At 28.7% G+C, this 25,609-nt stretch overlaps 3 protein-coding genes across 11 annotated transcripts in view; 1 reads left to right on the forward strand and 2 right to left on the reverse strand.

The window, feature by feature from the left end:
• The window catches only part of Tango11 (transport and golgi organization 11), a 50,234-nt gene extending 34,659 nt beyond the window's left edge, over positions 1 to 15,575 (reverse strand). The window contains exons 1-4 of one of the 9 annotated variants that reach the window (XM_075380414.1): positions 15,270 to 15,575; positions 10,159 to 10,217; positions 7,289 to 7,391; positions 2,020 to 2,265 (exon numbers count right to left, since the gene is read on the reverse strand). In XM_075380414.1, coding sequence (XP_075236529.1) covers positions 2,020 to 2,265; positions 7,289 to 7,313 — 271 coding nt within the window. In that variant the 5' untranslated portion in view covers positions 7,314 to 7,391; positions 10,159 to 10,217; positions 15,270 to 15,575. Of the gene's footprint in view, positions 1 to 2,019; positions 2,266 to 3,526; positions 3,667 to 6,571; positions 6,705 to 7,009; positions 7,166 to 7,288; positions 7,392 to 10,158; positions 10,218 to 14,820 lie in introns of those variants that run through there. The other 8 variants (XM_075380415.1, XM_075380413.1, XM_075380418.1 and 5 more) reach the window with 8 other exon arrangements.
• Positions 15,576 to 15,884: 309 nt separating this feature from the next.
• LOC142333389 (heat shock protein 68-like) lies at positions 15,885 to 18,012 on the reverse strand. The gene has a single exon (XM_075380411.1). The coding sequence runs from the start codon at positions 17,929 to 17,931 to the stop codon at positions 16,060 to 16,062; it is 1,872 nt and encodes a 623-aa protein (XP_075236526.1). The 5' UTR covers positions 17,932 to 18,012; the 3' UTR covers positions 15,885 to 16,059.
• A 442-nt stretch (positions 18,013 to 18,454) lies between these two features.
• Positions 18,455 to 25,609, forward strand: part of LOC142332836 (EF-hand domain-containing family member C2-like) — a 367,638-nt gene continuing 360,483 nt past the window's right edge. Inside the window, exon 1 of the mRNA XM_075379467.1 lies at positions 18,455 to 18,594. Coding sequence (XP_075235582.1) covers positions 18,541 to 18,594 — 54 coding nt within the window. The 5' untranslated portion in view covers positions 18,455 to 18,540. The remainder of the gene's footprint in view (positions 18,595 to 25,609) is intronic.

Here is a 25,609-nt window from a genome sequence, read left to right on the forward strand (position 1 = left end):
GAAAAAAAAAAAAAAAAAAAACGTTATTTGTAAGGGCTAATAAGTTTTCCTTCTTACTACTGATGTAAACATTTCTTTTTCACATAAATCAAATAGAAATGCATATAACTTACAAGTGTTTTACTGGTTAGGGAAATGTTTGATATTCCATATTAAAAGATCCTTTGTATAAATTGTTTTCACGTTAAAGATCTGTACCATAATTAGAATTTTTTTCTCTCCATATTTAGAACCTGAACCGATAATTCAAACCACTTTTATTTCAGGACCAAAGGCATTTATCTATATCAAGAAATTAACAAGATGTAAAAAACATTCTTATTTTTTGTTTCTTTACTGGTTTACTGGTAAATTAAAATTTTCATGAACATGAAGTCTGTTCAAAAAATTTCTGAATTTATAAAATAACATGGCAACAAGAAGATGGTATATGGTGCTATATAACTGTGTCTTATGACTAATTATCTGTCCCCAGTTGTTACAATATCCTACAATGGCTATCCATTGAGATACAATGTTTCTCCGCATATATGTAGCCTATATATTGCATTTTTTCACTAAATCTTTCATTCCAACTGTTAATGGACAGTTCAGAATAGCAGAGAAACATAACATATCAACAGACTCATATCACAAAACTCTGAAGAAAAGAAAAAAAATCAAATACAGTGGCACCTTGAGATACGAATGTTTTGAGATACAACATGAAATATTCTAAAATTTATACCTCGACATACAACAAAAAACTTGAGATACGAATTTGCGATGTGCGATAATTGCATAGGTAATCCCTAGATGGCAGAGCGTTCGCTCAGCTTTCCTCCCGCCGCTTCTGCCCGCTATGTCACTCTGTTTGGTTGTTGAGACCAGAGTCCTCTGTATGGCCGCCACGAAGTGTTATTCGCTTTGTTTGTGCCTGTTTTTCCTGTCATTTTGGATAGTATATATACTGTACTCTGCATATTTTGTTATTTTAACCGTGGATCCCAAAGTTAAAGACAAAACTGGTGAAAAGAAAAAGCCTAAGAAAATGATCTCAATGGAAGCGAAACATGAAATTATTGCAAAGCATGAGCGTGGCGTTCGTATCATCATATCAGGAAGTGTCTGATTTTGTGGAAAAAAGACACTCAGAGAAATTGTCTACAGGGAGAGTGAGTGCCTTATTTGATGATAGGTGTCTCACATTCTTTCGTAACATTTTAAAAAGAAGGCAGAAACAGACCTCTCTTGATCGTTACCTTGTGAAGGTCTCACGCAGCGAGGCCAAAAAGGCCCGATGTTAAAGTGATGATTAATAAACATTGTGTGTGTTATTACCAGTTTATTTATATAAAAATTGTGTATATTATATGTAATTTAACTGTGTTTTGGGTTAGTTTCATATCGCTAGAACGCATTGATATATATTACAATATTTTAAATGGGAAAAATTGCTTTGATACGATTTTTTTGCCATACGACGATGATCACAGAACGAATTAAATTCGTATCTCAAGGTACCACTGTAGTTGCAAAGTTTTCCAAAATGTGTGCGTGCACGCTCACGTGCCAGTTGACAGACATTTCTCTTGGTGCACAGATTTTACGCCAAGGTAATAACTGTGATTTTTCAACTACCCTAGATTCATAACAAGGCTCCATTTCAAGCAGCCCTTTCTTATTTCCTAAACTGAAATCCTCTTCCAAAGATGACTGAAAATATTAAAAAAAAAGTTCACAGCTATATCTAGGGGCCAATCTGTGAGGCCAACCACAGGGGCTTGATCAGTTGATCACTTAATGAGGAAAATACTTTATACGTAAATAGGATTCAGTTTGTTATTGATGTACATATATAAATTATTTATAAACAATTTTATAAAAAATATTTGGAAACTTTTGGAACAGACTGTGCAAGTGTTCGTTCATTAATAACAGGGTTTCAAACCATAAAAATCAGGCCAAGACGTTACTTTCTAAAATCAGAAAAATTCTGGAGACCACTAAAAAATCTTTTAAAACAAAAATTATACATACCAACAACAAGTATCCTATCTGGTACATGCATATCAAACTTTTCATTCTCCCATGCGGGTGTTGCATGATGATGACCGCCTACACCAACGATGACATCATCTTCACTTTCTCCATTAACCTTTATCCGTTTCGGAACTTGCATTTTTTGGCTAATTTCTTCAGTAAAATTTGGATCAAAGAAATGGTCAAGCTCTCCATTGAATCTAGTTGGGCTTGTTGTCACCTTATCTTTTGACATCATACAATCTAACGAAAAATATTCAAACATTTCCCATTATTCATTTCAGTAAATAAAATGTTTTGATGAATTTATGAAGTCTGTATATCTGTTAAAAATTCAAACTTATATCGATGATCAAGTATCACAAATATTTTTTTCTGAGGCACATAAAATACACCAACTTCATAATTTGAATTTGCAGCCCCCATTATATTATTTACAAACATAATATAATATATTTTACAAACATTAAGAAATTTACCTTTAATCCAATACACAATGACCCTTTGATTTTTACATGAGATTATATTTTGGGATGGGATCTTGCAGGATGTTACTAAATGCCTTCTCTGAAAAAAGGCAGTTTTTCTGTGGCTTCCTTCAATTTATCCTTTTTCCTTGAATGAATATTATAGGGTCAGCTATTGCCCAACAATATCATGTTTGCATTTTTTACAAGCCTGCAGGGAAGATTTTTTTTTTATTAGGAAGTTTTATTTAATTAATTTTTATTAGCTGCTCTTTATATAGTAGTGAATTTTTTTCAAAATAACTGTTAAGGAATTCTGCAATCTATTCCAGAGTTGAACAAAATGCCCAACTGGTAAAGTATCTATCGAGTAATACCAAAGCCTTATAAAATTATAATAAAATTAAAATATACTCAATAATGTAAAAAAAAGAAAATTACCTAAATTTTATACCGTGATATGATTTAATACATATTAGAGGAAAATATATTGTATAGATCTTCAAATTTACAGATTAATTATGTTCTGATAAAATTTAAACTATGGGAAGCTTGAATAAATGAACACTGCTTAGCAGACAAAAATACCAAAAGAAATCAAAAAATTGATTGACATTAGACAACTCATATTACATTATACTTACTAATTATATATAATACATACACCAAGCACTTACTGAAAGGTAGAAAAAAATCACAATAAAAAAAAACTTTTTAAAAGTTTTGAACAAAATTGTAATAAGTTCTGAAATGTGCTACTTTCATTTAAAATCTAGCAGTATATTCTGTTTTTAAATCATAAGTTTACAAATTATGATGAACATTATCAAATAATCTGAAGATTTGCTAAGGTTAACCATATAATTTTTAAAATAAACAAATTTTTAAGGTTATAAGAATACTTAACAAAATGTACAAAGTTAGTTAAACTTATAAGTTTTTTAAAAACCACCAAACCAATTTTGAAAATAAAATGTTTTTTAAAATTTATCTTGAAACACTTTCAGTTATTCTTAAAATCATCATCATTTACTTACCGAGGAATGAAATTGAAATTTGTGGTGAATTTAAATTGTCTGATCATTTAGTGTCCTATAGTGTTTTTTTTTGTTAGTTGTACTTATGGGCCGGTCATATTCCAAACAAATTTTTTTTTTAATTTGTCAGCTATTTTTTGACAGCCTGTGCACATACAATAAAATAATGTTATTTATTGTTTTATTTAACTCTGATTCATTTATTCTGTGTAAGGGTGTGCTGTTATAACAATTTTATATCAACTAGGTACCAATGTTTGGGCCATACTTTGAAACGCAGATTAAATTATGTGATGTCGGGCTTAAGATACAGTAATTTAGTGTCTTCATTGATAAATAATCCAGAAAAATGTTCAAAGCAGATCTTCAGAAAGAAAATATGTTCCTGGAATGTATAAAATGAACTGTTCCGATCGCAACATATTCTTTATTAATCAAATGTAATGTAGCTTTAAAGAAAGATGGAATCAATACTTGAAAACCTTCCACAGCAATACGATTAACAACATATGTTGATCATCTTACAGACACAGATGAGATCGATTAAAATCTTGATATTCCACAAATACACAAAAAATGACTACTTTCATCATGTTCATAAATAAACAATATTAAATACATAGACTTTGAACAATGATGAACTAAATGAATAGACATAATTCAAATCAAACACATTTTTCGAACCACATTCCAAATACACATCTGCCTAATTAAATCAGCTGATACCAGGATAACAACAGCAGTACCATTCACTTAAGATTATCGTAAGTGTAACTTAAAATGCTTTGAAGCTAATTAGCATAAATCTTATTTATAAAATTTGTTTAAAAGTTTATAGTTTTTAATAATTTTTATTAACAACCATCGTGGACAAAATAAAGCCATCATGGACAATCATGGATGAAATTTCTGATTATTATGTGGGCCTACTTTCAAAAGTTTTATTATAATAGTAATACTGGTGAAAAAACCAGTATGAATTATAAAAGGGTAATTCTGATTAATTACTTGATCAACTTAAATCTTTTAATACTTTTTTCATACATAGTAGATATGCTTAGGATCAGGAAAACTCAAGATCTAAATGTCAGAAAGCAGGTTTGGTCAGCAGGTGATAGTGCAAGGTCAAAATCTGCACTGCATTATCAATACCCTAGTTAATAAGCAACCAGTTTTGGAAATTATAATGATCTGTTCAGGTGCTAATCCATTCTGTACAGAGAAGTTAAGGTTACAATTTTTGTGGAGAGGAATAAATCACAAACTAACCTTAATAATCATCAGAATCTGAATCAGAGCTAGGTATTGAAGAGGCTGACGGTGCTCTTCATATGGTGCTTATTTGTCATCATACATATCACTAATAGCACGGAATATGAGTAGTAGTCTCTCTCTACTGTGACTATATTTTCATTCAGAAAAATTTGGTCAAGAGATAGAAAAATTCCTAAGAGATAGATTGTATTGCCATACCTTGGTAATTTAGCCCTAGCCTCTCTCCACAAAATAGATTAGCATCTGAACAGGTCTTCAAAACTCACAAAACTGATAGCTAAATGACTAGTGCTGATAACACAGCATGGACTCTGACCTTGCATAGGTCACACTGTCCAAACCTGCTTTCTGATAATTAGATCTTTTGTTGTCCTGATCCTAAGCATAACTAATATGGTATATTAACCTATGAACAAAACTGAAGTTGATTATGTAATTTCTCATAATTATCTATAAGAATTCTCAATTATTAGGATATAGAGTGCTTCATAGATAAGAAAGAAATAAAATAAAAACATTACTTCATTAAATGTGAATTAAATCTGTTATTTAAAAAAGTTATATTTAAAGTTTTTTTTTTTATTATAAAAAGTTTTTTTTTCATTATTTTTTTCTAAGTTACAAAAATATTTAATGTAAGAAATTGTCTAATCTAAGTAAGAATACAGCAATACAACCGTAATTTAATAATGGAGGAAATTTATTGGATAGTAAAAAATAATTTCTTAGAGATAAATTTTAATAGAGAATTTTTTTAAGGTTATGTTTTACGAATATTATTAAAAAAATTGTTTGGCCACATTGTAAGATACTAAGTTTTTCTAAAAAATATTTTAGTTGAAAAAGGAATTATGGCCTATAATTTTTAGTGTTTTAAAAAAAAATTTCTATTGTTTCAATAATTAGAATCTAATTATAAAGTTTAAACTTAAAAAAAAAACAAACACTTTAGGGAGAATTGAGCAAGTGTTTACTTTATAATTCTAATATTCTATACAATATTAAAAAGGTTATTTTTCAAACAATCCTTTTTAATCAATAGTTAAAAATGGTTGCCTTAGTTTTTCATGTTTACTTGCACATACAATTATAACACAAGATTGGATTTTAACTATTTATCAGATAATACGCTATCATCTAGCAATATACAATATTAGACAATGCAGTATCAACTTGTATTGTATGGCCTTCCCACACATTCATTACTTTGTCATGGCAGATTCATCAGTTATCTTTGTCAAAGAATCTTGAGTAACGTTCCACCAATCACAGATATTTTACCTAACTCCTACCTATCATACCCAACTTTTACAGCAGGAGTAATTTATTAAAAATCCCTATTAAAATAACTTTCAAATTTAAATGTATATTTTTATTTATGTATATAAATAAAATTTACTTTTTAACTAAAATTATACATGTGTTTTTAACAAAAAAAAACAAATTTATACATATAAAATTTTTTGTGTAATAAAATAGCACTCAATGTAATTAAGATTGAAATATCAAATATAACAAATATCCTACATTAATTTAGGAGAAAGAAGATTAGGCTTACAACAAATAAAATACCTCTATACTGCAGGTGTAATAAAAAATAAACAATTTTTATGAACTTTAGAGGTTATAAATTCATAACCTTGAATGGTGAAAAGATCTTGCTCAATACTCTATAAATGTAAATTAATATATTACAGTTATCATTAATGTACTCAATTAATTCTAGTCATAATTGCTTACAAATAAACCACACAGATAACCTTAACTTACCAGATTTAAGAATCATTAAACAAAACCTAGAACAAGATTAGAAAGTATATCCATATTCCTCGTTTTAAGGAGATAATAACTTTAATTATAAACCATTAATTCATTTAATCGGTGAAATAGATAAAATGGAACAAAACAAAAAAGTAAAATATAAGGATAACAATTCTCGTAGCATCATTTTTATAAATGAAAACATAAATAACACAAAATAAATTAGAAGTTAAAAAGGTCGTCCATTTAATCAAACATAAATTCGTAAAACACGTAAACGAATAATTGTAATATTTAAAAATTACTTTTCACAAATTTATTATAGCGCACAACAAACTCTTACACTGTGAAATCACAATGGCGTCCTTATTAAATTAAATCACATTAAAATATTAAAAAAAAAACACTATTATTAGACGGATAAGCAATTAAAAAAACAAAACTTACCGAATAATTCTTTACTAATAATTTTCAGTCGTGAAGTGTGCCCTGAATATTATTTTGATCATTGATGACCTATCAGCAACAATTCAACGTTCTGTTTTCAAATCAGCTGTTTTTAAAGAACAGCTGATTAACAGAATTTCTATGGTTGACCATGATTTTAAGTTCACGGTCGGTTTAATGTTAGCTTCAATCAATTTATTTTGATTGATTTGTAATGTTAATTAGATTTTTATTAATACAAATTAAATAACAATATATTGTGTAATTCAATTGATTTACTTTTATTATATGTGCTGCCATCCATACGCGAGACCGGTGAAACATGAACGTTGTTTAAAAAACGTATATCCAGTGTAGCGCTAACATACGATGTAAACTGAAACTATAGAAAATCAAAACACAGTACAAATAATTTTGATACTTAAGGATTTTATAGTTTATTAGTTTTCAACATGTTATCTTTTATAACGAAGGATTATGAAATATGAAGATATAGAAAATATAACTAAATTACTAAATCTCTAAGAATTGTTTAATTACAGTTTACCATGCACTTTCAATAATATTTTTTTGTGATTTTTCAGTTTACCTTTAATTTTTTTTACAATTAAAGGGTGAATTCTGAATTATAATTATGTGAATTCCACTCTGTAAGCTATTTTTTTCGATCAGTGTCATGGTTTTAATTTTAAAATGAAACCAATGAGATAACTGTATCTTATTACTACACAGCAGTATAATGTAATCATTAGCAAGAGAAAACAGAAATATGCAACTCCAGAGCCAATCAGAACTCAATTTGAGAGTTGTTCTTATAGATATTTTGATAAGATAGTTTAATACTTAATGACATGTTATTATACGAGTTTTTGAATTTGATATTACAACTCATTCCACGCTTATGTCCCGACAAGGTGATTCTTACATAACATTAGACCATTTTATGGCAAAGTTATTATCTTGACTGAATACTGTCAGAACGATGATGTTTTTGAACATAAAATAAATATCTTTTTTAAAATGATCCTTCAGATTTTTGTATTTCTCAATTTTCTGGGATCTCTGAACCTGAGTTTTTATTACAAAAATTTGGTAATAAAATTTTGGAAGTATTCATGTGTGTTACCTTCTCTTTGCTAAATCTATCAGAATCTTTTTAACCAAAAAAGATCTGAAATTTAATGGGCGAACTTTTGTATTTGAGGACTGATTCTATTAAACATTTGTAAAGATTGGTAAAGGGTGGACATATTGAAGGGAGTTTGACTTATTGAAAATTACAATGTGAATGGTTTTTGATATTGAAAAAATTTCATCAAAACCTTACAAGAGATCTTATTAAAGTGTCTTATCATCAAACATTAATAAGCCATTTTGTTCAGCAATGTATGATATTGTTAAGAGATAATTTGAGAGTTGTTCTTATAGATATTTTGATAAGATAGTTTAATACTTAATGACATGTTATTATATGAGTTTTTGAATTTGATATTACAACTCATTCCACGCTGCTGCTAACTACAAATAAAAATTATGACATATTTTTGGTGTTTACTTTTTTCATTATGTTCAAGTGAAATATTAAATTTGGTTTTTAATATGAATTACAAGTAGGAGAGAATATTTTTTTTAAAAGATACGTAGCAACAAATTTCATTTGGGATTTATTAATTTTAATTTTTGCAAGTTTTAGAACAATTTATTTTATTAATCCCATTTAGAATAAAATTTACTTTTTAATCATGTAAATTTAACATGAAAAAAGAAAACTGCCAAATTTTATTTTGGAACAATTTTTTAACGTAGATAATAAATATTATCTAGTTTGATTAAAATCAATTTACACCTTTGCTCACACTACTAAAAGTTTTTGTTGGGGTGTTTTTTTTACAGTTAAATCAGAATAAAATAAATTTCTTGGTTCTTCTTCAAGGAATCATGTTGTTAGGTGTTAACAAGTTATCTAAACACCTAGGTCCAACTAAATAAAACTATATTGTTGAAGACTTCTGCATTACTTCTGCATATTTTATTATTTGAGGAAAAAATCCTTTTATCTTATAATTCTTTATTGTACAAAGTGATAATAGTTGGGTGCTAGTTTTAGAGTAAAAAAATGTTATTATTTTTGGGCTAAGTTTAATTTAAAATGCAACCAGTTAATAAACAAAAATTACTCTCCTTCCTTCTAAAACACACACACAGAACAGAAACTTCTTTATAAAACAGAAATAGTCGGAATTTCTTAATTTAACATTAGCTGACACAAGCCATTGTTACAATTTGGCAAATGCATATTTAGAATATAGCTGAAAAGTATGTTGGATTGAATTGTGTTTGTTTCTTTAATATCGGTGTTTTTACAAATTTCATAATGTTCAAGGATAACAGATATCTAGTATCAAACAGTTACAAAGTGATAAATGCTATAGCATTCGTAACAACTTTGATTTTCTACTTTTATAAAAAAAAGAATCACATCACAACACTATGAATTATTTAAACAAACATAATTCAAATCTTACATATATACAAGCACAATATAAATATCTGTATAAATAAAAAAAACTGCCAGCAGCAAAATAAGCTGATGCCAGGCTGAGAACAGCAGCATCAGTCTCTAAGGACAATTGAAATACAAATGATCTGAAAACATTTTAAATTTAGTTAAAAAGGTTTTATAATAAGTTCTCCTTTGGTTTATTGTTATAAAGGTTTCTAAACCTTAAAAATATTTTCTTTATTTTATTTTTATTGGTATTTAGGTTTATATTTATTGCATAGAAGCGGGTCTGATCATCAGGTACTTCTAAGATAATTTACAGTTAGGTTGGATAGTGATAGGTGTTTTCAATCACTTTGTTTTCTGTAAATTTTTAAATATTGTCCAAGACTTTAGTAAACAATGAGGTCAAGAAAATTATGTCTTGTGTTTGTATTCAGGTGTAAAGTTAATTATGGTCTATTATGTTTTCCTACAATGATGTTAAAACAGGTGATATCAAATTGCATTGCTTTGTTACAATAAGATGACATCAACATGTTAACATATTTGTGCCAAAATAATATTTTTTGAGCAGCTTGCTTGTTTTTAAATTGTATAGCTTTATAATTTTATGTATTTAACGGAATACACACATATACAATACCTTTGCAACAAAATTCAGAGAATTTTTATTATTTCCAGCAACAGCTTCACTCTTGTTCCCTGTAAAGAATTGCTAATTAATCATTATTTCCATAGAAAACAACTTTTTGATTATTAAGACTTGTACCTCAAATGATGATTTATGTGAATTTCAAACATATGTATTACTGAATAGATTATATAAAGCAACAGATTGACTTAACTTTTCTGCCATAAAGCAATACATCGTTACACACCTTGGTCTTATTCAGTAGATAAAATATCAGATATATTATTGAAATATAATAATAATCATGGTTTATTTAGGAAATAAATAACAAAACTACATATACATTCTTTTATCGTTTTAATCTTTATTAACAATGATAATATTTCTACGACACAAAAACTATAATACGTGCATTTGTAAATGTTGTACAAATTAAAATTAAAGTATAAAAAAGTACAAAAAAAAGACAACATATAATAATATATTATTTAAATTTTTAAGTTATTCAGTAGGAAAAATGAAACAGTGTATGCGATTACATTTTACACGAATTTGTACATTATTACTGAATAAAATTAACCTTTTTAAGTGCACATAGAATTTATGATCAGAAATAGTTACACAATTAATATTTAATGTTACTGATCCTAAAACATTGTTGCTATGAAATATGAGAGTATATATATATATATATATATATATATATATATATATATATATTATATACACTCATGTGTCTGTGTGAGGATATGTAATCAACAAATATTTATGGTGAATATCAATGAGCATCAGTAATTATATAATTAATTATTATTGTAAAAAAACAATTCTTTTAACAAAACAAATCAAATTTAACTCGCATCACAATATTTTTAGTTAATTTTGGGGTCAGCTTTGACTGCTCTATTCTCATCTAATTCGTCACATGTTAGTATTTTTTAAATGCATGTTTGTTTAAAATACTCAAGAGAGATTATATTAAATGAATAGACACAATTCAAATCAAACACTTTTTAAGTCCATTCTAAGCATGACTTCCTAATTAAAAAAAAAACACTGCAATCAATACTAACGATTGATGCCAGGGGCAAGAATAGCTGCACCAATTCCTGAAGATGACTAGGCAGTTGAAAGTGTTATGATTTGAGTTTTAAGAATTTCATATTTATTCATTTCTTTTTGTTGGGTTTTCTGTTTAAAAAACGCAATGTTATTGCAATATTACAAAAAAATAAAAAAATGTATTTCACAGCCTCTAAAACATCTTCAATAATAAATGAAACTTTTAATTTAAAAATTAAATTTTCATATTTAAAAGAATAAATATTCTAACATATTTAATTTAAAAATGAAGCTGGATGTACTTATACAAACAAACAATAAATTAACCAAATTTAAACAAATAATTGCATATTTAATACTTTAAATCATTATCAGTAAATTAAACTAATCTACTGTGTATACTTAATAACAAACACACTCACTCACTCAACCGATTTGAAATTAATAAATGAAACCAAAATTAGAAATGGATTACTCTTAAGGTAATAATATATTTAAAAATTATAAATAAGAACAAAAAAGGAAATAAAGAAAGTATATATCTACAGATAAAGTTCAAGTAATCCGGGATGGAGTATAAAAGGCTCCAACCAGAAAGAAAAAGCAATATTAAGACATATATAAAGGTCTGACCGAGATCCAGAAAGAATTTTAAAAAATTGTTAATTTCAACCAAATCACAACAAAATATGAGTAATTAATTAATTGTGTGTGCAAGTTTTAATCTCCAACAAAATTTTGCAAAATGTACACACTAATTCCTTTACACAATACACATTTAAAAATATTTATTGGTTAATTAGAAATTTTATGGTTATGATATATGAACTATTTTGCAAAAAAACAATTTGCTTTTATTTTTTAAATGCTACTTTTACATGAGGATGCAAAATGAATAGTTTTTAACTTTTTTTATGTATATTTTTTACAATAATTTCATTACATAAGTTTGAAACTTAGGTGAACAACCAGAAGATTATTACCACCTGATAAAGACAAACGTTAAAATATTACACTGCTTCAAACGATGAATATGAATAACTATAATATAATTTGAGGCAAGATTACAAAGTACATAAATAACAAACAGATTTTCAAAATATATTAAAAACACAACATTTTTCTAAGTAATAATGAACCGATAGTATTTAATTAATGTTGTACAATGTAATCCATACATACAACCTGCTGGAAAATAATGTAGAAGTTGAAAAAGACACCTACCGATTAACATTTTTGACTATTTTTAAATATTAAGTTTTATAAAATATGTAAAAAAAAAAACACAAAGTGGAATGAATAAAATTAAAATATTCATTTGTACACAATGTAGCTCTGTTTGGGCCCTTAAGTAGTAATGTACTCTTATATTTATATCATCTAGGCCAGTCATATGATAAGCTTGTATCCAATAATGTTAATGAAATTAAATAATTTGCAATATGTTTTTTACTTTACACAATAATTAATAAAAGGTTAAAAATACACATAATTTTTAATATAAATTCTACATTTTTGGCATTTAGTAACAGTGACAATTTAATTTGTTAGAGAATAAAGTTTAATAATACAGTGCCATATTACTTTTAAAATGTAATGCAATTTAAATTGTATTAGAATAACTACGTGCCCCTTGAAAATTTAAATCGCAACAAAAAATTGTGATGACATGAATGAGATTATTAAAATAAATATTTTTTTTGTTAAAATTATTAGTCTGTTAACTGATTTGATATTATTCTCAATTATTTTCTGTACTGTGCTAATCTCTTTTAACCTCGGCATATTAATACAGCTTAGAATCCAATCTTCATTCTCCTTTATAGCTTTTACCTTCTATACAAACATCTATTCTCAAAATAACTAACTTCGGGTGTCTTAATACAGTACTTAGTATTTACGCCACCGCAGGTACAGCTTTATTTAAAAACAAAGTAGTCAATTGGATTTCGGTGGAAAATGGGCCAATATAGAGTTTAACATAGATTCAAAACAGTCTCTTTATTAATTTTAATAAATGGTTATTTATTTTATAAATATAATTTAACCAAACTTAACATACGCTCGCTAACCTTGACTAATTAACAGGAGTGTTTTGATTATTTAAATAATTGCAATAATTACTGAATTTATTAAATAAATACTCAAAAAATTACGGTGTTAATTAGTCAAGGTTAGCGAGCGAAGCGAGCGTAGGTTAAGTTTGGTTAAATTATATTTATAAAATAAATAACCATTTATTAAAATTAATAAAGAGACTGTTCATTTTCCACCGAAATCCGATTGACTACTTTGTTTTAAAATAAAGCTGTAACTGCAGTGGCGTTAATACGTAAGAACTGATCTTTATTATGCAATTTAATTTATGTATTAATTATACATAAAAAACTTTCATCATTCAAGTAAATACAGGTCAGTTGTCTATAAGGACAATAACATGACCATTACTGAATACCTCTTTTAAAAAACAGACTTTATATTTATTTCCTAAGATTTCATAAGATTTTCAATAATCATGATTTTCTTCAGCGTCATTCCTATTGCTACTTCTCACTTCAGTTTTAGTTGAAGTTGCTGTGGTTTGTTAAGTCAATGTACAGTTTTTTTACATTTAGGTGACATTGATGCAGGGCTTATTATTTAAAAAAAATTTCAACAGCATCCATTGAACTATAACCAGTACTCTACAGCAAACTACTGGAAGAAATACCTTGAACATTACATTTTACCTTATTTAACTTCTTTCTAGGATGCTATCATCAGATTCATAAGAGGTGTTGTATAAGTGTAAGATTGTAAGGAAAGCTGTTTATTGTCAATCCTTAAACTAAATTATATCCATGCTTTTGTTTTTAAGAATGAGTTACTTTTCTGATAATGTATGCTTTTCCTTTTATTTATTCTGTATATGAGCTGAAGATTTATCTGTTCCAAATAATTAATATGGATTAATCTTTAATTATGAAGTTAAAAGGTGGTTGTTATTAAAGCATTGGATATTTTGAAGTATTATGAATAATCCTATTTGAAACATTTCGTTTTCTAACTGTATTCAAATTATTTGATCATATTTTATTAACTGAAATTTCATTGCATTGTTTAGTTATGTATAAAGTAGTCTAATCTAATTACACCTAGTTCTATATAACATAGAGGATGTTGTTTTAGAAAAAGATAAAATGACCACATAAAGCTACTCTATGGTAATTTCAAATCATCTGTCAACTATCACAAATTCAAATCAATTCATTAAAATTAACAAATATAAAAAAAGCAATACACCTTAGTGTGCTTAATATTATGAAATGAAAGAAAAATATACAATATTATATTAAATTAGCTGATTTAAAAATCTAATTCTTTTTCCTATCACATTCTGAAAATTTGCCTAAATGCAAAAAAAATCAACAATAACTTAAAAGTCAAATGGAATATTAACCTCTGAGATAATCACAAAAGTTAATAAAAATACTATAAAAAAAACAAAATTTATTAAAAGTAAATTATGTAGTAATAATTTCATATCTTCAACAAAAAAAGTTCATTGGGAACAATCAACTTATTAGTAGTCAAACTTAGGCAAATTTAATAAACTATGTTTTCAATACCTACATCATAATGCTTTCGGTCGTTTAAACAGCGATTTTCAGTGATTATGATCGTGGTTACTCTGGAATAAGAAATACAAACACACACACGTCAGCGGATACTAAATGAACTGACAGAATTCATATCTAACATACTTTGTTACCGCATTCTAAATCTGTCTCGCTCAAATAAACCACCAGCATATCGGCTGACACTAAGCACCGACCACCATAAATCAAGGTTATTAAAGCACTATGATGCAAGTCTTGACAATGTTATATTTGTTAAGTTAATAAATCAGATAATTCTCATCGTCTACAATCATGAACAATATAGCATTGAATTACGTACAATGTGTACCTATTTAAAGTTGTAATGTAGCACTCAATGTGCTCATATTTTCCAATCGAATACTACATTAGCGATCATTAAAATTACAATTACTATAGTAAGATAAAACAGTGATAAACTACCTTAAACGATTATTTAAAATTAAAAAAAAGAAATTGAAGAGGTTGCTTCAAGAATTGTCTACGAGCACGTTTTAAAACTTTAATTTTAGCAGTGATAACATTCTGCAACTGTGCAATTCTCTAAGAACAAAACAGAGGGTAAAGTTCATAGTGTGGGTTAAAAAGTTATTTCTGAGTTGTTGGCTCATTCCCGACTCGATTGTAGGAATTTTTGTATATTAATTAACAACGATCTTCCCTGCAAATAAAATGTAACAAATACGTATTTAACATGTTTGGTTTAAGAATCATATAGATTACCGTAAAATCTACAAACAATACTGATCTGGTTTAACATTGAAAAATAATCAAAACCTATGATGTTACATATTTTTTAATTATATTGGAAAATTATGTAAAAAAAAAAAAAAAATCAGACTGAAGCAACTTCTCAATGATTAAATTAATATAGCACGTGCAATTTTTATTTTCAATACACTGTGTGTACTTAATAATGAAAATAAACCTGATATAATTCGGTAAAACATAGTAAGTACAATTTATTCATTTAAATAAAAAATACAAATGATTTAACACAAAAGTCTATTTGACTATAAACTATAAGTAATTATTAAAAATAGAAATATTTTAACTACTGGTGATATGGATTTTTGTTGCATAAACTAGACTGAAATTAATTAATGTTTTTTACTAGTAATTTTAATATTTACGTGCCTTTTCTATTACGTTTAATATTGTTATTAAATTTTTGTTTAATATTATTTATTAATGTACCTAATTTATTTTTACCTCATTCGACTTCTTCGACCGTCGGACTATCGTGATTACCGTTACCTTCATGTAACTTCCTCATTAACGGTGAACACGTTTTTTGAATTTCTCTCAAATTATACTCGTACTCCTCTTTATCTGCAAAGGAATTATTTTCTAACCAGTGTAATATAGCATCGCATTTACTTCTCGCATTACTTTTTTCACTATCACTTAATCTATTACCTGCATCATCGAGCGCTTGCTTTACAGAAAATAAGTAACTCTCCAAACTATGACGCGACGCTACTTTTTCTCTTTGTATGTTATCTTCATCTTTATATTGTTCTGCTTGATGAAGCATTCTATCGATTTCTTCTTTCGATAACCTTCCTTTATCGTTTTTAATTACAATGTTTTTAGTTCTTCCTGTGCTACTATCTTTTGCGGAAACGTTAAGTATACCGTTCGCATCGATGTCGAACGTAACGTTTATTTGCGGTACGCCTCGAGGAGCCGGCGGTATTCCTGTAAGATTAAACGTACCGAGTAAATTATTATCTTTTGTCATGGCTCTTTCACCTTCGAATACTTGTACGGTTACTGCGGGTTGATTATCAGAATACGTGGTAAAAGTTTGCGATTTATTACACGGTATTCTTGAATTTCTTTCGATAATGGTCGTCATAACACCGCCGGCGGTTTCGATTCCCAGCGATAGGGGAGTGACATCGACCAGTAAAACGTCTTGTATCTCTGAACTTTTATCGCCGCTTAAAATAGCGGCTTGTACAGCAGCGCCGTACGCGACGGCTTCGTCCGGGTTAATCGATAGATTCAATGTTTTTCCGTTAAAAAAATTTTGTAAAAGCGCTTGAATTTTCGGTATGCGTGTCGATCCGCCGACGAGAACTACGTCATCGATAGTAGATTTTGATAATTTTGCGTCGTTTAACGCTTTTTCTACCGGTTGTAACGTCGATCTAAATAAATCATTATTCAATTCTTCAAACCTCGCTCTTGATATTTTTGTATAAAAATCAATACCTTCGTATAACGCGTCGATTTCTATACTCGCTTCGGTACTCGAAGATAATGTTCTTTTCGCTCGCTCCGCAGCGGTACGTAAACGTCGTAACGCTCTCGGATTGCTTCGTAAATCTTTACGAAATTTTCTTTTAAATTCGTCCGCAAAATGATTAACCAAACGGTTATCAAAATCTTCACCGCCGAGATGCGTATCACCGGCGGTAGACTTGACTTCAAACAACGATCCTTCGTCGATCGACAAAATAGAAACGTCAAACGTACCGCCGCCTAAATCGAATATCAATACCTTACGTTCACCTTTTAAGTTTTTATCGAGTCCGTAAGCTAATGCGGCGGAGGTCGGTTCGTTTATAATTCGTAAAACGTTCAAACCGGCGATGGCTCCGGCGTCTTTTGTAGCTTGACGTTGCGAATCGTTAAAATACGCCGGTACAGTTATAACGGCGTCTGATACTTTACGGCCTAGGTACGCCTCCGCCGTATCCTTCATTTTGGTTAAAACCATCGAACTTATTTCTTCAGGTGCGAATCGTTTAGTTTCACCTTTATACTCTACTTGTATCTTAGGTTTACCCGCATCATTTATCACTTTAAAAGGCCAATGTTTTAAATCTTCGGCTATTTTTGGATCGTCGTAACGTCTTCCGATTAATCTTTTCGCGTCGAACACAGTATTCTGCGGATTCATCGCCACTTGATTTTTTGCGGCATCGCCGATCAATCGTTCGGTATCATTAAAGGCGACGTACGACGGCGTAGTTCGATTTCCCTGATCGTTTGCGATTATTTCTACCTTACCTTGTTGCCATACACCGACACACGAATACGTCGTACCCAAATCGATTCCGATTGCGACCGGCATGTTTACACTTAACAAATTTTTATATTTCTAACAATAACGATCATAAATCACGACACAAATTTACATTAGGGTGTTGTAACACAGACAGATCTGAAAATTAACTGTCTAAACCGAATTAGAAACGGCCTTTTATAAACTACGATCTCCCACCTCCGAGAATTTTCTAGAAATACATGTACTCTGTAGTATTATTTCTTTCCTTTTTCGATTGGTCAGTTATTTTGTGACGTCAACATTATTGAACGCTACGAAATAGCCGCGTGATATCTCGTACCTTGAAGCGGCCGGTAAAAAAAGAAATTCATTTAAAATAACTAACATATGTTTTATAACCGTTATTATAATAATATTATAATTATTCTATATTTATAATCGATAAATATTTTGAATTACAAATTTATTAAAATAATATTTCTTTACGTTACGACTAACAGAAGGTTAAGTTTTTAAGTTAGTCGATTACATTTAACTGTGCGGCGAACATGTTCCCATAGTGACAGAAATAAACATGTGTTTTAATCGTCAATCGTAGATTACAGTATTTATTTTTTCTTTTAATTTTACGAATTTATAGTTTACAATTTATAAAAAAATATATATGTGTTCAAGATGATAAGGTGTCCTGATTTACCATTATTACCTGGATATTCGTTTAATAGTAATGTAAGTTTAAGTTTTTATTTCATCAAACTAATCTTCTAGATAATAAAATAATCACAAAAGTAAAACAGATTTAAAAAAAAAACATGTACCGTATTTTTTTAAATATCTTATCACAATGTTTTTTTTTATTATTTCATACGTAGATTGTGTTTTAATTAATGTATTAAATTTTAATTAATAAAAAAAAAAAAAAAATTGGGCTACGTGTAAATAAATATGTATATACAAACGTTTAGTGCATCTCACAATTTATATATTTATATATATACAAATATTTTTTCATTTTTACGTACATTCAAACCTCATCAACATGAAATAGGACGATTTACAATTGAAAAAAAAAATTTCAAATTCAGTTTACGTTCTCTGTTTTTTAAACGATTATTTTAAAAAACTTAAATTGCTAGTTTTTACAAAAAGAACATATTTTTACCGAAATACTTTTTGCATCGAGAACTTTTTTCATTTTTACTTTGTATTATCATCATTATTGTATATCCTGATATCAAATTATTTTAAAAATGTTAGCTCGAACTATTAATAGGATAAAAAAAAGTATTTTAAGGAATCTTAATTCATACACCGTACTTCGATCTATATGTTTTTTCTCTCCATATTTCTTTATTAAAATCTATCATCTTTATCTTTCTTGCCGACGGAATTTTGTAGACGACCTATCTATATTTTAAATTAACATAAAGAGAATAATTTAATTAATAAACAGCTTTTTTTCGGAATTCGACATCGTAGATTAAGTCTGATTTGATTATATGTACTGATTATAAAAAAAATTATAGCCAATTAATTATTTTATAATTAAGATTAGATTATAAAATAAGGTAATTATTTAGTTGAGGTGCCTCACCCCGAAATCACAAAAAAACATATCAAATCGTTTTTGAAATATATTTTACGATGGAAATGAAGTGTCGGAAAAGTAGATATTTGAATATTGATACCCTCGATAATGCAGATTCTTACCTCCGGATAATGTAGATTTCTTTTTTATTCAGTACACTACTTTTATTAATTATAACTTTTTCATTACATTACATTATTGTTTGCTATTCTCACACGGCGTCTAAGTTTTCTTTATAGAATTTAAAGTGTTCAGTAAGTAAATAGAGTGATCTACAATGGATGAAAAAAAAATCTGTCGGACCTGAAATGTATAAGTAAAAATTGTGAATTTACATTTATTACACTTATTAAAATTCTCTCGGTCGGTTGATAATGCGAGACAATTTTTTTACAATCGTGGCATTTTGCCGAAACATAGACAATGTCCATCGCGTAGTAACGAAATGAAGCCGAATGAAGATAGACACATTTTCCGTGGTAGAAAACGCCTTCGTGTACTTAATAAAAATAAGAAATATGAAAGTAAACGGTGTAACGTAACCATTTCGCAAAACGCCGATACATGCTTAGCCACCGCTATGTTAGAATTACCTGTTATTTTAAGTTTCTCCGTATTATGGTGTGTAATAAAGCCACCTCGGCAAGATATGATGTGTAGTAAACTAAATTTATCGTCTAGTACTGTGGTAGATTGGAGCAATTATTTTCGGGAAATTTGTTTTTAATATTTGCTTACTAATTCGATAAAGGTTGGAGGAGTAGGTAAAGTTGTAGAAATCGATGAAGCCAAAATCGGTAAACGAAAATAATCGCGGCAGAATTATAAATGGAAATTGGAAATTCGGTGGAATACATGAAGTATTCACGGTTCCAATACCGACACGTGATACGGAAACTTTTCTCCGCATTATAAAGGACTAAGTGCACCCAGGTACTACAATTATTAGTGACTGTTGCAAATCTTATGATTTTTTAAAAACCAGGAGGCTTCCAACACTTAATTGTGAATCATTTATACAATTTTATAGATCCGGACACTGGGGCACATACGCAGACAAACGAACGTCAATGGAGGGAAAGAAGAAGCAGTGTGCCGCGTTACGGAAATTCCAAACACCGTTTCCACGGAGATATGTCCGAAATTTTATTTAAAAGGAAGTAGTGTGATTATAAAATACGATTTCACCATTTATGGGGAATTATAAGTGAGATAAAAAATTGATTCTACAGAAGTATCATCCCAATCTGATTCAGATTAAATGTTTAATTAATTGTTTATATCTTTAAATATAATGTTTTACTATGGTATAAGTATTTTTTTAGATTTTCATTGTGTTATGTGTTATTTGTATCACTATGTAAATTTTTACTAATTTACTATTTTCTGACACCCAAAATACATCATTAAACGAATAAATATTAATTTTGAATGAATTTGATATGTTTTTTGTGATTTCGGGGTGAGGCACCTCAACTAAATAATTACCATTAAAAAAAGTTTGGCTGCCTTGATTCCGAAAAAGTACATATAAACAAAATAATAAAATTAAAACTACAAAAGTAAATCGAAAAAACAAAGAAAGTGTTTTTACTTAAGAAAGTAAAAGATCAGTTAATATTTTGTGTCTTTTTTTAAAACGATTTTAGTTTATTATTTAAAAGTATGTTTAACACTATACATAAATGCTACCTGTTTGAGAAATAACCATTAATAAAAAACGTAAAAACAAGGGACCTACTTATTTCTCAAAATATTAAAATAAAATTACTATTAAATTACATTGTAAATGATCAAATTGGTTAAGTATAGAAAAAAATGTCTTAAACCCATCGATAATCACAATTAATTTACCGCTTAATTAATCTACCGAGGCCATCGCAATTTATTTACCAGCAACTACTGCGGAATAGTAGACGACCGATAAAAACGGCTATGAAAACGTTTCAAAAAGTACATTCAACTAAAATAGTGCGTAGCCGAAGAACCTCGATCTTTCTCCCATCTTTCTTGTTCGAAACTACGATTAAAATAAATAATCTATTCATCGATCTTGTAATGAAGAATCCATGACGGAAAACATTTTCAGTATATTTTCTAATCGCGATATTAAAAAAAATTGTTAATAATTTATAATGAAGGTACTTTTTCCCCCACAATGAATCTTGTTTTAATAGATTTAAATGTATTTTTAGTTTATATTTAGTTATTATATACAGTTTTTATAAACTGTAAACGGGTTGCATAATGGTTGTATGTCGTTTGGGTGTGTCTTATGTATGACATTGCTAGTTACCAATTCAATCCTTCGAAATAAATAGTACACAGCTAATTGCCGAGTACAGTGAGGTACGTCTGGGGAGATCTAACTCCATTTTATATCTTTGCGATCTAAGAAATATAATTTAAACCGAAATTAATTAAAATAAATCATTTCTATAATCTGATTAATTATATATTAATTACCTACATAATATATGGCCTACCTTCGAGCCGGGACGATATCTTCTTCGTTATCGTATGAAAGATACTCGATTCAAATCCCATATTTCATTTACAATTTTTTAAAACGATAAAAATATTATTTTTCATAAGTAACTGCTACTGGGCGGCGGCCTATTTTTATTGGAAAATTAATGTTAATTTAAAAAAAAGAGCTTTTTTTTAAAGTCGACTTCAACAAAAGTTTTTTCAAAAAGGAAAAATTTATAACTAGATCCGTATTTTGATTGTTAATTAAGAGTATAATTATCTGTTGAAAATAAAGGAATTTATTAAAATAAACATATATTTTGTACAAAAATAATACATTTTCTACTCGTCTAGGGAAAAAACTATTTTTTCGCTCACTCGGTAGGATTTTTGAAAAAAATAGCATTGTTTAAACTTTCCCTGTAATTACTTGCGATGAGACTCCTGACCCGCCTATATTTCCTTACTTCTTTGAGATGCCAACTCTTACTTTGAAGCGGTACGCTAAATCTGAAGATTTTTTATTCAGTCTATCAGAGTTATTAAACTAAAATTAGCCTAAAACGTACGTAAACCACGGGGTTGGTCTAATGGTGAACGCGAGAATTTATTCCCCCATCGATTTCTACGGTTATTTTTAATGTAATAATTTCCACTCTCGAGAAGGGGGTAAAAGCATCCACCCCGAGGGTAAAGCACACCTCGGCACTATATAATTTTTATTCCTACAGCTATTCCTTAATTACTGTCCAAATTTCACGTCAATCGTTTTTTTCTGAAAGAATTCTGAGCGAAAAACCGTCAAACACTAAACTAATATAGGCTTAAAGCTTAGCGTATGAAAAACGCCATGCCTGACCCGGATTCAAACTCGGGACTTCCGGATGAAAAGGCCTAGACTCTACCGCTCCGCCACGGAGAAATATTAAATACAAGATTGATGTTAATTTTAATAAAGTTACACCGCTAAAAAATTCTGTGATCGGAAATTAGTTTTTGTTCTCTATTTTCTTTTTTCCAGAGTTATAATAAAATATTACCGCAACACAGTATTCATGCAAAAATAATTTTTCCAATTTTTTACTTTTAAGCAGTTTGAAATCTCAAAGAAATGTAAAACGTATGACGGGATAAATTCTGTTCGTTCGTACGTGTTAATCTCTTCTTTTTCCTGTTTTCGTGTTTAGCCTCCGGTAATTACCTTTCAGATAATACTTCAGTGGATGAATGAGAATATGTATGAGCGTAAATGAAGTGTAGTCTTGTACATTCTCAGTTCGACCGTTCCTGAGATGTGTAGTAAATTGAAATCCAACCACTAAAGAACAACGGTATCCACGATCTAGTATTCAAATCCGTGTAAGAATAATTGACTTTACTAGGACTTGAACGCTGGAACTCTACTTCGAAATTAGCCGATTTGCGATGATCAGTTTACCATTAGACGAACCCGATGGGTTACAAATGGTCGACCTGAGACTTTACAAGACTACACTTCATTTACTCATATGTATCATCCTTACGGAAATAATATCTTACGGTGTTGCCGAAGGCTAAACAAGAAAAATAGATCCCGCCGAAAATCCTTCGCTTTCGCGGTATTCTGCCGATGTCGTATTTTTTTTAATCAACATAGATATATCGATTTAGACAGGTTATATTTAAACAGTCGCACATACCTCCCACAAGTAATCGATGTAGTTCACAAATGTATTGCGGTTAATTTCTAGTTCGCGTTCACAGAATTTAACAGACATTTCAGAACTCCACGAATATATAAATAAAAATATTTCCTCCAGACTAGAGGAGTTCTTTCTTTTCCTGTTTAGTCTCCGGGAATTACCGTTCAGATATTACTTCAGAGTATGATATGTATGAGTGTAAATGAAATGTAGTCTTGCACAGTCTCAGTTCGACCGTTCCTGAGATGAGTGGTTTATTGAAACCCAACCACCAAAGAACACCGGTATCCACGATCTAGTATTCAAATCCTTGTAAAAATAACTGTCTTTACTTGGACTTGATCGCTGAAACTCTCGACTTCCAAATCAGATGATTTGAGAAGACACTGATTTGGCATTCACCACTAGACCAATCCGGTGGGTTAGTTTTCACCACTAAAAAACAAAAAGCACACATCAGGAATATATAACCTTTGAAGCAGAAGGTTAGATAAAGCTTAATTACAAATTTTCATGAAAATCGAAGTTGTCCGAAAGAATTCTAATGTAATACTCTATTTTTACCGTCAAACACTGAATTATATTGCGATGTTATCAAGCAAAAAAGAAAAAACAAACACCGGTACAAGTTAATATAAATTTCATCTTCGTGAAAAACACCAAAAAATTACCTGCAGCAAATATTAAGTAGGTTTCAGAATGCTTACGTAATTTTGTTTAAATCTTAAAAAAATAATTAGATGAAACTGAGAATAGAAAATATCCACTAAATATATGCAGTAAATAAGGTACAAACAAATACATATGTAATAGTATATTTATCTAAATACACGATTTGTACCTTACTAACGGCTAATATTTGCTGGATATTTTCTATTTTCAGTTCTACCTAATGAAAATTTTTTAACTTTTTGTGAAGATAAACTACATCCACATTACCGCGAATATCAGAGATTTATTCTATAAATTTAAATTACTTTTCAAAGATGGAACTGTAAAAACTAAAAGAATTAAACATTAAAATGTAGTAAAATAAGCATAGTAATTCAGTAAATGAAAATAAAAATCTCGTGACAACAAATACATTTAGAGCTCGAACACTGGGTGAAGGTCACTCTAGCCTTAGAGCTTATGTCATACAACCGACTACCTAACATGAACAATGGAAAAAATAACAAAAATGTATTCATTTACTAACAAGTCCTTTCATTGAAAACAAAGGTCTTTGTAAACGAATAATAATAATAATAAAACGGTTCAATATATACTAGCAATAACACTATTAATTTAAAAATTCTTAATTTACCTGTAAAAAAAAAAACTGATATCAAAATTTTGTTAGAATAAAGTCAAACGTAATAGGCTTTCCCCTGCTTAAGTAAGAAAGTTTTATTAATTGTAAAAAAATAACTATTGTCATGTAGGTTTCCTTAACTTATGGACCCCTTTTTTTTTAAATTCATGCAATGTTTTCGAAGATCATTATAAGTTTTTAAAATTTCTTCCGAAATTTTTAATATTTGAAATTATCGGCACAATATAACATGCCTCCATATTATAAATAAGTTACAAATTTTTTATTATTCAAAGTAAAATTTCCCAATAACTGTTCATCGTGTTTTGATAAAATTATAATATTACGTAGAACTGTTTATATCTTTAACAACAGAATGCAATTTTTATAAAAAAAGCTATCGTTGCAGACAACAGGTCACTTTTTCTATAAAACTCATACAAAGTACAAATGAGTTAAAACATAAACTAATCTAATTACAAAACCATAATTTACTACTCACAATTGGAATTGTGAAGTAATTTTTCTGTGGAATAAAAGTATTTTAAAATAGCAATTTAAAAAAAAAAATATTTTTAATATAACAGGTACTAAAATGTCATAGTAATTTCCACATGTACTTTGGCCCTGCATAAATCCAAATAATATTCTATGAATTCCACAAACCTACTTGTTCAGTTTCTTGTATTATGCTTATAAGTATTTAAA

The sequence above is a fragment of the Lycorma delicatula genome, chromosome 12, assembly GCF_047948215.1.
Source record: "Lycorma delicatula isolate Av1 chromosome 12, ASM4794821v1, whole genome shotgun sequence".
NCBI classification, from domain to species: domain Eukaryota; kingdom Metazoa; phylum Arthropoda; class Insecta; order Hemiptera; family Fulgoridae; genus Lycorma; species Lycorma delicatula.